At 56.3% G+C, this 14,088-nt stretch overlaps 1 protein-coding gene across 1 annotated transcript; it reads left to right on the top strand.

Moving 5' to 3' along the window:
* Nucleotides 1–12,111: 12,111 nt before the first annotated feature.
* Nucleotides 12,112–13,462, top strand: PHYSODRAFT_263661 (hypothetical protein; the record flags this gene model as incomplete). Its single annotated transcript, XM_009540208.1, has 3 exons — nt 12,112–12,192; nt 12,262–12,870; nt 12,896–13,462. 3 exons carry the CDS (start codon nt 12,112–12,114, stop codon nt 13,460–13,462), a joined length of 1,257 nt encoding a protein of 418 aa, XP_009538503.1.
* Between the last annotated feature and the right edge of the window lie 626 nt (nt 13,463–14,088).

The following is a 14,088-nucleotide window of genomic DNA, read 5'->3' as shown; positions in this document are numbered from 1 at the left end:
GATGGACTTTATGATCCCGGCTGGAATCCGGCTGGATCTATTTCATGGCACCGCACGCCTTCCGGACGAGGTCATGGTACCACTGCTAAAGTCGCAGAGTGCTGAAGATGACGAACCTTACGGCACGCAGCCTTCGTGTGGGCCGATCGAGGATTTATACGTACCCGGTCGCGAGTGGCGAGAGTTTCGACTGCCGCGCCAGCGGCTACCTCGTTCGGAGTACGATGTGTAGGTACGACGCACGGGCAAGCTCGTGCCGACCATAACGAGGTTTCAACGGGGGCAGCCGACGTGGGTACGGCTCACCAATATTACGACCACAGCGGCACAGTGCGCCAAGCATGACTCCGTGGTACTGTGGGTACCGCATGGTGAACTACCGCGAGAGACCGGCTACGCGAGGTTGGACTCTAACAAGTACAAAGAGTGGCAGGTGTTGGCCTATTCAACGAGTCGTGATGAGACTCTGCAAGGACGAGAACGTCGTCTCTACGAGCAATGGTTGGCTGAACAGCCGCCTGCGGTCGAGCGCCGAACTTACCCGACGCCGCGAAAGATCCTGCCGAGGCCACCGGATGCACCGCCATGGCCAGAAGGTCGTCAACAAGCTCCATTGGATGATGAGTACTCGTCACCCGATGTACATGGTTCCGACGACGACCCCAGGGTCAGTGAAGGCTCGATCGACGTCGCTCGAGCTGATACAACCGATGTGGATCGTGCTGGTGGGTTGAACGATGGGTCGGACGACGAGGCCAGCGCGTCGGATGACTCGGACGTACCCGGGGATTCGCCGCCTAGCCGAGCGGGTTGCCTGCCCGTGAATCCGAACAGTGGTGCTGACTCCACCGGCCAGGGAGCGACATACGCCTCGGTTGAGGCATCGGAAGCCAGTGATGAGCTGAGTGATGGTGACAGCGTGACGAACGACGGTTCGGAGGATGACCGCGGCGTGGTAGCAGTGGCCGAGACAACTACATGGGATGTCCTGCCAACAGGGACCGCTGCGTCCAGCCTGGAGCCAGAGGAAACGTCGGCTGGGGTGTGTAGTAGCGAAGTCGACTGGGGTGAGCACGACCCAGGGCCTAACGACGCTCCTACTGAAGCCGGAACCTCCACCGCTGACGCCGATACTGAATTCCATGATTCGGATCTAAGTGCGATCGACGACCCCGAGCAGCTACTGGAGGCGACCTATATCTCGGTCATGCATGCCATGGTTGCAGAAGGGTCTGGCGAAGGTGATGACACCGTGAACGACGTTTCGGAGCACGTCGCGAACGAGATTGAGCTTACCGACTACGCGCAAGAGCTGGCGTTCTTGCCGGACCTAACCGAAGCGTCGGAGACGACGCTGGACTACTCGGGGCAAAACGTCCAGAGTGACGAACTCAGCGAGAAGCAGCAGACGGCCCTGGTCGATGTGCTGAAGAGCCACGAGAAGATCATGATTGCGAGCGGCAACGCCCTGCCGCCTCCAGCCTACGGGGTCGTGTGTGGCATCAATGTACAGGGGCACGCGCCAATCAAGCAGAAGGCCCGGCGGACCCCGCTTCGCTTCCTCGGTAAGCTGTACGAATTGCTGAAGGGTCTGCTGAAGGCCGGGCTTATCTTCTTCTCGGACAGCTCATGGGTGTCGCCAATCGTCATCGTCCTGAAGAAGAATGGGGTGGATATCCGCCTGTGTATCGACTACAAACTCGTTAATGCGATCACCGAGATTATGGAGTACGCCATGCCCCTGGTGGTTGACTTGCTGACGGACATGGAGGCGTACTTGTGGTTCTGCTCGCTTGACGCCGCTAGCGGCTTCTGGGCCATTATGATGACCGAACGAGCTCGGAAGATCTCTGCTTTCGTCTGCGCACTGGGGCACTTCGAATGGTTGCGTATGCCTTTCGGCCTGAAAAACGCACCGATGATCTATCAACGCATGATTGACAACGCGCTTTGGGGCTTCGTCCAACCGAAGGAAGGATGGTTTAAATTCTCGGAGCACATGCGTCTAGCTGAAGAACATGACAAGGAAGCTCATGCTGGGGTGAACGAGGCTTCGACTGGCACGGCAAAGCCATTTCGGACCAAGTTCGAGGCCGACCGAGATAACTCGCTTGGTAAGGGAGCTGCAGCCGAACTGGTCAACAGCCCTATCGCCGACATGTTCGCCAACGGGGAGCCCGATGACTCCTCGTTGACACCAGTATTCAGTCGCCGGTCATTCGTGGATGATATCTGTTTCGGTGCCGAGACTTTCGAGTCGTGCTTGGCGGCGCTAGACCGATTGCTGGTACGGTTTGAAGAGTGCCATATTAGTATCAGCTTTACGAAGAGCATCTTTGTGCAGTCCAAAGTAGACTTCCTGTCCCACGAAGTCTCGGCAGAAGGTATCCGAGCGGACGCTAAGAAGCTGGCTGGGGTGACCGAGCTTCCGTTCCCGTCAACGAGGAAAGGAATGCAGTCCTTCCTTGGGGCACTCAACTATTACAGTCGCTTCATCCAAGACTTCGCGGTCTATGGAGCAGCGCTGTACCAGCTTAAGGACGAGGACTTCCAGCCCGGGGGTGACCTCACCGCGGCCAAGCACAGCTTCGCGATGCTCCAACAGAAGGTTTCGGCAGCACCGATACTACGACACTTCGACCGGAAGAAGGAAGTGCATGTCATGTTGTTCGCCAACGAGTGGGCTCTAAGTTCCACGTTGATGCAAGAGCACGAGGGCAAACTACACCCCGTTCGCTTCTGCGGCCGTGTTTTGAAGGATGCTGAAATGAATTATCACCCGGCCGAGAAAGAGGTCCTCGCTTCTGCTGATACTGAAGGTGTGTTATACTCAACTCGTTGGACAGCGAATCCGGGTCTACACTCGGTTTTCGACACTCGACTGGGTCCACAAGTCCAAGACATTGTTCGGTCGGGCTACCCAGTTCGCCGTCTTGCTGTCGCCGTGGCACCTGTTGGTCGAACGAGTCAAAGAAACCGACTGTTCGTTTGCTCAGCTACTTCAAGCCGGTTTGCCGAACTTCGTTGACTTGGATAAGTCACTGGCGTTGGTCACACCCCGGACACGAGGGTCACCAACTGCTCGTTTGGACCCGCATCTGCTCTACGCACGCCTACCGCGGTCCTACCGAGGTTTCGTTATGTCGTTTGACGGGTCTGCGAAGACCGAAAAGAACGGTGGTTACGGCAGTTGCTCGTGGATACTATGGGAGCTACCAGAGTGGACAGTAGTGCTTGCTGCGAGCGCTTACCTCGAGAACACCACGGTCAACCTCGCTGAGTACACCGGGATGAACAACGGCGTCTCTGCTGCATTACAGCATGGAGTCGACGATCTAGTTGTCGTTGGCGACTCGAGGCTCGCGATCCAGCAAGCCCTAGGGGTGATAGCCTGTCGGAAGGAGTCATTGCTGCAACAACTCAGACACCACCACGAACTATCGGCCAAGCTTCGGTCGGTGAAGTACCTGCATGTGGTGAGAGAGTTTAACGCTGCGGCGGACTCTCTGGCAAGCGAGACTCTCGAGTGCATGGAGTCTACGGTGGTATCGTCGGACGACCGAGTATTAGAGCTGATGAAGCTAAACCGTATCGCTGAAGTCATCCTACGAGGCTTCTGACGGTTGCGTCGTCGAGGACATACCCTCGGCCAACACAGTATGGGCCGTGGTAGCTTCTGCAAAACCTCGTAGCAAGAATTTTTTCGATTTTGTGCGAAGAGAAACCGACCACAGACGGCAGAACGAGACTGAACCCGGACATGTAGCTGTGATGACCAGACGTCAAACGAGAGCAAAGGAGAAACACGTCCGGTTTACAGATAAAGTCTCGGTCACCGATCAGGGAGACGCATCTCACCGAGTAGAAGCCAATGGTGTGCCGAACGAGTCTCAGAATGAAGCAGAAGCTTCACCGCTGCGTGCCTAGACGCCACCAGCCCCACCGAACGCAGAAGACATTGACCCGCTGGTAGTATAGGAAGAACGCCGAAGGAGAATCGCCTCCACTCAAGATGAAGAGTTACGGTGGTCGAATCTGAAGGCAGTGCTCCGGGGAGATGATGCGAAGATTGGGTACAGAGCAGCACGAGATGCATGGAAAATGACGGACCAATTTGTGTTGAGCGAGGACGATGTGCTATATTACACAAGAACGAGCCGTCGTTCAAGTGACGGCGAGCAAGCTGAGTTGAAGAGGAGACTCGTGATGCCCACAACGATGATCCAAGAGGTCCTGCAAAGCTGTCATGACTCACTCGAAGGCGGTCATCAAGGTATTACCCGTACGCTACACCGAGCGGCGAGAGACTATTACTGGATCGGCCAGTATGCCGATGTGGAGAAACACGTTAAGTCGCAGTTCAAGTAAGAGCCGACCTCAGTTCCGCGGGTACTCGCCAGGGAACAACCTAGCCAAGAGACCCTTCCAACTAGTCTCTATGGACTTCGTGATACCGCTACCGAAGAGTCGCCGTGGCAACACGGCTCTCCTGCTATTCCAATGCTCGTTCACGGGATTCGTGATGGGCAAAACCATGTCTGACACTACCGCCTTACTCGCTGCGCAAGCTTTCGAGGAGTGTGTCTACCGACGTTTTGGAGCACCGTCCTTGATCCGTCATGACCGAGATCCTCGATTTATGAGCGAGGTCTTCCAAGCCTTCGCGGAAATGATGCAGTCTCGGTCGAGAGCGACCCTGAGCTACCGCCCGCAGGCCAATGGCCAGCAGGAGAGATCGGTGAAGACGATCATGCAGTCAGTCCGCGTATACGCTGAAGACCCATTACAGCAGGATTGGGACGAGATCGCCGAAAGACTGATCTTCGCCATCAATATCTCCCGTGATACGACGAGGAAGGAAACTCCGTTTTACCTCGTTCATGGGTGGGATGCACAGTCGACGCTCAAGGCAATGTCCTCGTCACTCAAACGAGGCTTCGGTAGCCAAACTGACGCGCTGGCATGGCGCCGAGAGGTCAACCGACAGCAGGAAATCGCCCTGAGGATGGCCAAGGAGTACCAAGCCGCGGAAAAGGCTCGGAGAGTTGAAGAGCACAATGCATCGCTTGGCAGGAAGAGAAGGAAGCTATGGCAGGCGTCAACGAGAATAGAACCTCGGTCGACCGGGCACCAAGTTCCCCTGACCATCGTAGAGCTGCAGTGACGAGAACGAGGTTTTCTTTGCAGCCCCTGATCTTACAAAACCACCCACTTTCATTTGGTATTTGTATAGGAGCTTAGGAATAGTGGATGTTTCGTCCTCGCCGAGACCAAGTACCCCAAGCCAGTCAATCACGGAAGCCAGCTAAGTTACCTGACTCCGGAATTAGACATCCCGTGCCCTCCGCCAAAGGACGGACGACGGCCCTCGCGGGCTTTTTCGGTTCGCCCAGAGCAAAGGCTTCTCGACTCAGCAATCAGTGCCCGGGACGTACGGGAACACCGGCTCGCAGCGGTGGCGAGACTTTTCCTTCGCGCTTGGCGAGACACGCGCCCAACCCGGGCCGACCTTAATCTCTTGGCGCTGCCAGCCGAGTACCCTACAAGCTATGCCTCTCGGGTGCTGACAGCAGACATAATTCGGCCCGTGCAGGGGCTTACTGGAAGCGCGTGCACGTGTTGTGGACCTAGAAAATTCTGCTCTGTTTGGTTGTTATCTCTGTCGGGCGCCCTGAAGGGGCGCCTCCACTAATCCTAAGCTCCTATACAAATACCAAATGAAAGTGGGTGGTTTTGGATCTCGGCCGACCCTTCGCTGAGCGCAGCGACGCTTGAGCTCGGCTGGTCCGGATAAGGCGTCCGGATAACTCTTCGAACTCGGCTGAGTCGGATAAAGTGTCGGATAACCCCGTGAACTCGGCTGAGCCGAATAAGATGTCGGATAACCCAGTGAACTCGGCGGAGCGACCCTTGGACTCGACTGGGCGACTCCCGGACTCAATTGAACCCGGTTACCGTATCTGGATGGTACGTGGTGCCGTTTAGCCGAGCTGGGCGGCTTGACCTCCCCATGATCTTGGCTGAGTGTGTCCAGTGCCTTCCTGAACTCAGCTGGGTCTTCATTACTGGGCCTGCCACGTGTCACCAGGTCGAAGCCGGTGTGCCTTGAGTTTCTGACACCAGATCCAAGCCGCAGTGACGCTGATGCAGATGAGCAAGTCTGCTACCCCGTGAGTGGGGATCTGCACGCGGAAGATGTTGAAGCGGAGATGGCGGTGCTACCGGAAGTCACTGTGACCACAGACGAGGTGACTATTGAAGACATCCAGGTGGGAGATCCAGAGGTTAATACGGCGGAAGAGATCGACCGACTTCGACGGCGGATCTGGAGGCGCCGGCACCTCCTGATTGGCAAAGGCAACGCGCTGCCGCCCGCGGCACGAGGAGTTGTGTGTGACATTGATGTGGGTGATGCAAAACTCACTGCTCAGCGGGTGCGCAAGGTAGCCCCGCAGTACCATGAGAAACTGTCGGATCTAATCAAGGGGTTGCTCGGAGCCAAGATCATCAAGGATTCGACTTCACCGTGGGCATCTCCAATTGTGGTGATCATCAAGAAGAACGGGGTAGACATACGATTATGTATCGATTACCGGCTGGTTAACAGTTTGACCCGGCTGATGGTCTACCCGATGCCCCTGATTAATGACCTGCTTGAGGACCTGGACAAGGTACTTTGGTACTGCTCTTTGGATATGGCCAGTGGATTCTGGGTGGTGACGATGACGGATCGGGCTCGAGCAATCTCCGCCTTCGTCACCCCCTTCGGGCTGTACGAGTGTAACCGGATGCCATTTGGATTGAAGAACGCGCCCCGGATCTATCAGCGGATGCAAGACAACGCATTGTATGGATTCACTCTGATCCCGCGGCTAGAAGATGGATCGGGATCAGAGCGCGAACTTGGATCCAAGCGTGGATCTGGATCGGAGGTGTTAGATCTGGATCTGAAGTCGGGAGAACCTGAAGGTCCGGGCAAACCATCCGTACTGGGACGCCGGTTGTATATTGACGACATCTTGGTAACCGGTGGATCGTGGGATCATCTGTGTGAGCGTGTGGACGCACTACTCGATGTATGCGATAAATGGAATCTTTCGATTAGCGTGGTGAAGAGTTTCTCGGGCAAGATTAAAGTGGAGTACCTCGGTCATCGCGTGTCAAATGCTGGACTAGAGGCGAATCCTAAGGATCTCTCGGCACTAACGAATCTACCCTTTCCAGGCACCCATTAGATCCATGCAGTCGTTCCTAGGTAGTTTGAATTACTACAGTCGGTTTCTGGAGGACTAAGCGATCTACGCTGCGGTTCTCTACGAACTACGTGAAGTGGACTACGCCGCGATGAGCAACCCGGAGAATCGAGGCCGGATCCAAGCGGTGATGGCTTCCACGACTCCAGATCCAACGCAGCAGACCTCGTCCGACACGGTGGATCTAGACTTACCGGATCCGGACTCTGGATCCACCAAGGCTGTGAAGCGGAAGACTTCGGATTCGGAGGCGAACGATCCAAGCAGTGTAGATCCGCGTTGGATTCGCGCTCATCGGGCATTTGCCAAACTGAAAGACAAGATGGCGACGACTCCGATCCTCCGACACTTCGGCTCAAATCTGTTGCCGGTAGTGGTCGTGTACGCTAGTGAGTGGGCCATCTCGGCTGCCCTGATGCAGGAGCACGACGGGATCCACTATTCACTAACGTTCACCAGCCGTCCCCTGAAGTCAACCGAGCTTAATTACGGCGTGGTTGAGAAGGAGGTGTTGGCTCTGTTGCGGATCCTGGATTTGAGTTACAACATGTTGGTTGGACGCCCGATCCGAGTCTTGACTAGACATTCGACGTTGGCCTGGTTGTTCAGATCCGCGGGCCTACAAGAGCGATTGGGACAGTGGGCGGCCTTGCTCTCGCCGTGGGCACTCGAGATTAGGAAGTGTACGAAGGGCGAAGATGAGATCCTGGGGACTCTGGCGGCCAGTATTACACCTAGATCCAAGGTAGATCAGGCTTTGATCGAGATCGCGCCCAAAAAGGAACCGCGACGCAAGATCCAAGCGCCGATCCCGACAGTCCGGCCTGGTGAAGAACTGTATGTGGTTAGCTTTGACGGATCCGCACGTGTCAAACGTGGTGGAGGCGCATACAGCGCGATCCTGTGGAAGTTGCCAGAATGGGCTGTGGTGAAGGCTAGATCCGGCTATGCTGAGGGGCTTACCGTTAATGAGGCGGAGTACCATGGGCTTCTTCTATGTTTGGATCTGCTCGAAGGCGAGGCACAACGACGATTGGTGATCTGTGGAGATTCCAACCTGGTGGTTCGCCAAGTCCGAGGTAAGACCGACTGCAAGGCACCGGGATTAACCCTTCTAAGATAGAAAGCCCTGGATCGGCTGCGGATCTGGCCGGACCACGAGCTGGTACATGTCAAGCGCGACTGGAACGGCAGCGCGGATAGCCTAGCCAGCGCAGCACTTCAACGGCAAGCCGGGATCATGGTGGAGGACGAGGTGGATCTGCAGGATATGGTCATGTTGAACCGACTGGATGAGATCCTGGTTGTGAAGAGTGAGGAAGATGCTCCCGTCGCTCGTGTATCACTTGTGATAACCCGATCACAGGCCAGATCCAGATCCATCCCTACTGTCTTACAGGAGGGAGTAGTGCGGGAACTCAGGATCGCCAGGATCCGTCAAGCGCAGGACGAGGAGGCGTGGATCTCCGGCCTAAAGAAGTACCTGGTGGGCAATATGCAGGAGCTGGCACAAGAGGAGGCTAGATCCTATAGCGCTATTGCGATGGATTGTGAAGTGGATCTCAACGACTTGCTGTTATACTGCCCTCCGACGAAGAAGGTGGACGCGGATCGTGATGGGTTGATGAGGTTGGTGCTCCCGGAGGCCTTGCAACAAGACGTGCTCCATCATTACCACGTCAGCCTGGAAGGGGGTCACCAAGGAATCGGCCGCACCTAGCAGCGAATCCGGGATCGCTTTCACTGGAGAGGTTTGTATCGGAGCGTTCAAAGATATGTCGGAGAGTGTGTGGATTGCGAAACGGGCAAATGACGACCTACAATCCAAGGTGAGTCGCCTGGGAACATCCAAGCCACATACCCGTTCCAGATTATAGCGATGGATCATATACCGTCGCTGCCCAGATCCAACAAAGGTAATACCGAGTTGTTGATCTGGGTGGATCTGTTTACGGGATACTTGATCGCGAAGGCCAGTTACTCCAGAAAAGCGCAGACAATCGCGGAGTCCTACGAAGAGTGTGTTTTCAGACGATTCGGTGCTAGCGAAGCGATCCGGCACGACCGTGAGCCGGGGTTCATGGCCGACTTCTTTAGATCCTTCAACAAGGTCCTGGGTCAGCGACAACGTGCGACGATGGCGTACAGGTCGCAAGCAAACGGAACCGCTGAGCGCATGGTGCAAACAGCCACTCGCGCTCTGAAGATGTACGTGCAGGATCTGGATCAACACGATTGGGACGACTACGCTGAGCGTCTCACTTTTGCACTCAATACCGCCCAGGATCGGATCCGAGGAGAGACGTCATTCTACTTGGTACACGGCTGGGATCCTAGATCCACGCTCGAGGCTACGATCCCGGTAGGCAGCACTCGCCGTCAGGATCGGGATCCGCGGCGGTGGCGATACAATATCCAACGCTATTATCAGCGGGCACGGGCAGAAGTCAACGCGCGACTGCAAGAGGCGATCTCGGATCGGGCAGACCGGCACAATGAATAGATCCGTCCGCACCAGATTGAGGTTGGATCCAGAGTTTGGTTGTATTTGGATCGGGTAAAAGAGGGATATGCTCGCAAGTTGGCTCATATGCGGCACGGTCCGTTCCGCGTGACGGAGAAGATGGGAGAGTACTATGGTGTAGCGGGATCGGCCAAAATCTGGTTAAGGCCTGATCGAGCTTCCCACCAGCGCCCAGACACCGACTAACGGAGGGGGTCCCCCAACGATCCGTGATCGGCTGAACTTGTTGCCACCTTGTGTACCCGTCGGCGGGCTGGATCTGCTCTCTCTAGGCTCCGAAGATGCAGCACTTGGTGAAATTCGAATGTCTATCGAATGTCTTGGCGTGACGCGGGGATAGGTTGTGGAGCAGCGCGGGAATCTTCGCTCTGCGTCCGAGTATACGCTCCGATCGAGGGTTGTTCGCTCCGATCGGTCGGCCTGGAGTCGATCCACAGCCTGTAGTTGCCTCTCCGGGTGTGTCCCTTCCTTTCCTGAGTTGCTTGCCACTTCCTATAGCGGGATCGAGGTCGATTGAGAGACGCAGCGATCGCCGGCCAAGCAGTACCCGGTTGATCGAGGACTTGCACACGAGAGAAAGATCACTAGAGTAGGTCAAGCTGGCCAATGTATTAATCCAGTCTTAACCGTACCACTAGTTCACTACCCGAAGTGGCACCGCTTGGCGAGGCCAATGTAGTTCCTGGGACTTGATGACTTGAGGGCACTTGTGGTCAAATTGCGTTCGAGAGCGACTTGCCGGGGCTTGGTATCTTGGATCGCGTGTGGGGCCAAATACGTTCCACAAACGCAAGTCGATCGAGGCCACTGTATTCTTCCTCGTCGCGGTTCCAGACCACTTGCGCTCCACTGTGCAAATTACGTTCTGATTTATGTTTAGCTGGTGTCTTTCTACCGCTACCACCTCATCTACCATCCTACAACTAAACAACCACTGGATTCTTGTCCTGACTTCGTCCTCCATGTGCATCCCATCGCGGTCGATCCCCGATCCACGATCTTCCCACAATCGGCTCCCGATCCACGATCGACTCCCGATCTGCGATCGATCCCGATCGGCGATCACTTCTCGATCGACGACTTGTGCCGGTTGCCGTACGCCGCCGATCCATCATCTTCCGTCCTCGGCCGTCCTAGATCTGCGAGATCTGTCGTCGATCGGGACTTGGGTCGGCCTCGAATTACGCCACGGTTCGAACGCGATCATCCACAATCCAGCTTGCCACATGTCCTGCCTTACGCGCCGGCGTCATCGCGCCACTTGAGATCTCCCGAAGAACTCCCTCTGATCCATAGATCCTCGCTGTGTCGTGTGTGTCGTGTAGGAAAACACGAGTTTACGAGTCCTCGCCCTACCAACAACACACGCCGCCTCCGAAGAGCCGGCGATAGATTGTCGGGATAATAAACCTGAAGACCAGGTTCGATCCCTTATACGGGCTGGACTGTGCCTCCCTGTGTGTTGCGGGTCAGGTAGGTTTACCCTTCGTTAAATATAAGAGCACCCTTAGCTACGAGCCACGGCTAGGATGCAATGTGTAATACGTGCTTTCGCACTAAACCTCTGTGGTCCCTCAGAAAGGAAGGGTACCAGGCCAATCGAAGCCTCTTACAGGGGCGCCGGGGCGAAGCATCGGCTAGAAGTCAAATACACTGGGGGGTCCTTGCCTCACACCCAGTCAAACGTACAACTGTACACAGAGGTCTCTAATACCTCCCAACACTCGGTCACCTCCTCACTCTTGGCCTTACCAGGATGAACACTCGGTCAATGCACCTTATGCTCACCGGCAGACATACCCCGTACAGCCGAGTGTATCCAGACCCTACGCTAAGCTTAGCGACTTACCGTAGACGGACTTGACCCTTGTGTGGCTTGGGGGGAAAATTCTGCTCTGTTTAATGATTAGAGGCTGCCAGGCCTCTCCTATAGCTAATCCCTAAGGTCTATACAAATATCAAGTGTGGACCGAGCTTTCGAGCTGATCCTACAATCGGACGAAGCTTCGTCCTAAATCCGAACTCCTACTGGGCATGAAGTTTACCCACTATGAAACTTCGGAGGCCTCGGCAGGCGGATTATTTTGACCCGCCGAGACCCTCCTATCACTCCGTAGTCTCTATCAATCTTCTGGGCACTAAAGTGCGGGGAATGTGACCGACCAATCAGAGCCCTCGGTCAGCCATCTCTCGCAAGCTCAAGGCAGTTAGACCTCGGCCGGAACTCGCCCGGCCGCAGTCATTTCCCGATCTCACAGCGGCCCCCAACTTGGCCCGAGCCGTCCCAAGTGGTGAGTGCCGTGTTGCCTTCGTGCCTCTCTGCGCTCCGACGCCATGCAGTCCTCCGGCGGTCCTGACAGCGCGCCGCCCTTCACCTTCCTGGACCTTGGTCCAGTCGTCCAGCCTTCGCGCGAGGTGCCTGAGTCTTGTGCTTGATCTCTTCATCGTGTCTAACCGTCTTCAACATGCTGCGTCTCGCTGCAGAACACATCATTCCTCAGCCCGGCGGGGCACGTCGTCGACCCTTCTGCGCCAGCCTCGGAGACCTTGGCGGCGTCAACTCCCGCCTCTCGACGGCCCCAGGCTTCGGCTGCTGTTCCAGTAGCTGCGGTGCCATCATCTGGTGCTGATGGTAGCGCCGGAGCTGCGCCGTCACCAACTCCCGCCTCTGCAGGAGCACGCGGGGTGGCGGGCAGTCTCCAGGCCGCGTCTTCAGTCGTCGCAAGCCAAGCTTCGGCTGCACCCGCTAGGGAGGCTTCGGCTTCGAGTGCAGTGGCTCAGGCGTTACCAACTCCTGCTTTGCCTTCTGCTAGCGGGGCTTCGTCGGACCCTGCGTGTACTCAGCTGGTCCTCAGGTCCTCGCCCGACTCCAGTCCTCTGCACGAGCCTTCGTCAAATGCTGCACACTTCTGCCGCACGGGTGACCCGCTGCCTGCAACTGCGCACGAGGCTTTGGGACTTCCTCCGCGTTCTTCTGCGCAGTGGTACGCTGTCGAAGACATCGCCCACCACGAGGTGCAGGCTGAGGTCGAAGAGCTCCGCGAACATTCGGAACGACGCTTCGCAAACTTCGCTCAGCTGATGGTCGGCTTGGTGCGTCACCGATGTGCCGTCCGAGCACCCGTACAACACAACCTTCGCTCCGTGTAACCCCAGGGTTCCACTCTTCGTCCCGCGTGGCATGTCTGTTCGTGAAGTCGCGACAGCTATTACGGTCAACCCAGTGCTGGACCCTCGCCGTGCTACGGCTCCGTGGGTGCGTGAGTTCACGAACTTTCACGGGCCTCCTTTCGGTCTGCAGGAGGACGGACAGCCGGGTGAAGACGAAGTCTCGGAAGAGGAGGAGGTCGAGGAGCTGATCGAAGAGATCGAGTCTCCGGTTGCTGAAGAGTCTTCGGAAGAGGCTCCGGACGAGTCTCGCCGCGCCGTGGATGCTCAAGAGACTTCGGACGAAGCTACACAAGCGCTAGGAGCTCAAGATGCAGCAACGGCAACGCAGAACTCGGTTCAAGGTCGCGTCACGGCTTCGGAGGCACCTGTTGAGGAGGCCCCAGCCAGCGAGACTCCGGCTGACGCGCCACGTTCGCCTCCAAGTGCTGCTGATCAAGCTGCCACGCAATCCGAAGCTTCTCCGGCTACGCGTCTCCGCGTTTTGGCCATGGTCGCCTCGTCTTCGGACGCCTAAGCTTCGTTCCAATTCTCCATCGTTCCTTCATGTTTAGATCGAGCTAGATCAGGGTGTTCAGACAGTTCGTTCGTAGTATAACGAGCTCGCCCATGGAAATCAGTAGTCGTTTGTCCTTCTTCAGCTGTTCTCCATAGTTTCTCCAGTCGTGATCTCCACTTCGTAAAGTCTTGTCCACTTCAACATACAAATATACAATCTTCCTTCCGCAGTAACATGTTTCGTCTGCTGGGGCAGGCTGCGTAGCCCTGCCGGCAGTTCATCATGGTGAGAGGGATGCAACTAGTCCTCGTCAGCGACTTCGACCATTTGCAACCTTTGGTCACGTCGTTTCTCGCGTAGATAGTCATACAGCAGTCCGCCACAAGACAGATTCGACGCGGGCTCCCACGAGGGTTCGTCATAGCCGACCCACTTCACCTTGAACTCTCGGACGGCTCGCTCAGTGCTCGTCGAGAGGGGGATTCGGTCATCCAAGATGGCTTCAACCTCATACTCGCCTGCCAGGTGGTCGGGTTCCCAACTATCCTCCGGGAGTAACTCCTCGTCGAAATCCAGTCGCGTCTCCTCGGTTACTTCAGTAGCAAGTCGAGCCTTCGGCCGATCGCCAAACTCGTTAACCGCCT

The sequence above is a fragment of the Phytophthora sojae genome, assembly GCF_000149755.1.
Source record: "Phytophthora sojae unplaced genomic scaffold PHYSOscaffold_14, whole genome shotgun sequence".
Taxonomy (NCBI): domain Eukaryota; phylum Oomycota; class Peronosporomycetes; order Peronosporales; family Peronosporaceae; genus Phytophthora; species Phytophthora sojae.
The sequence above is the reverse complement of the archived record's forward strand: the minus strand, read 5'-3'. Positions and strand labels throughout refer to the sequence as shown.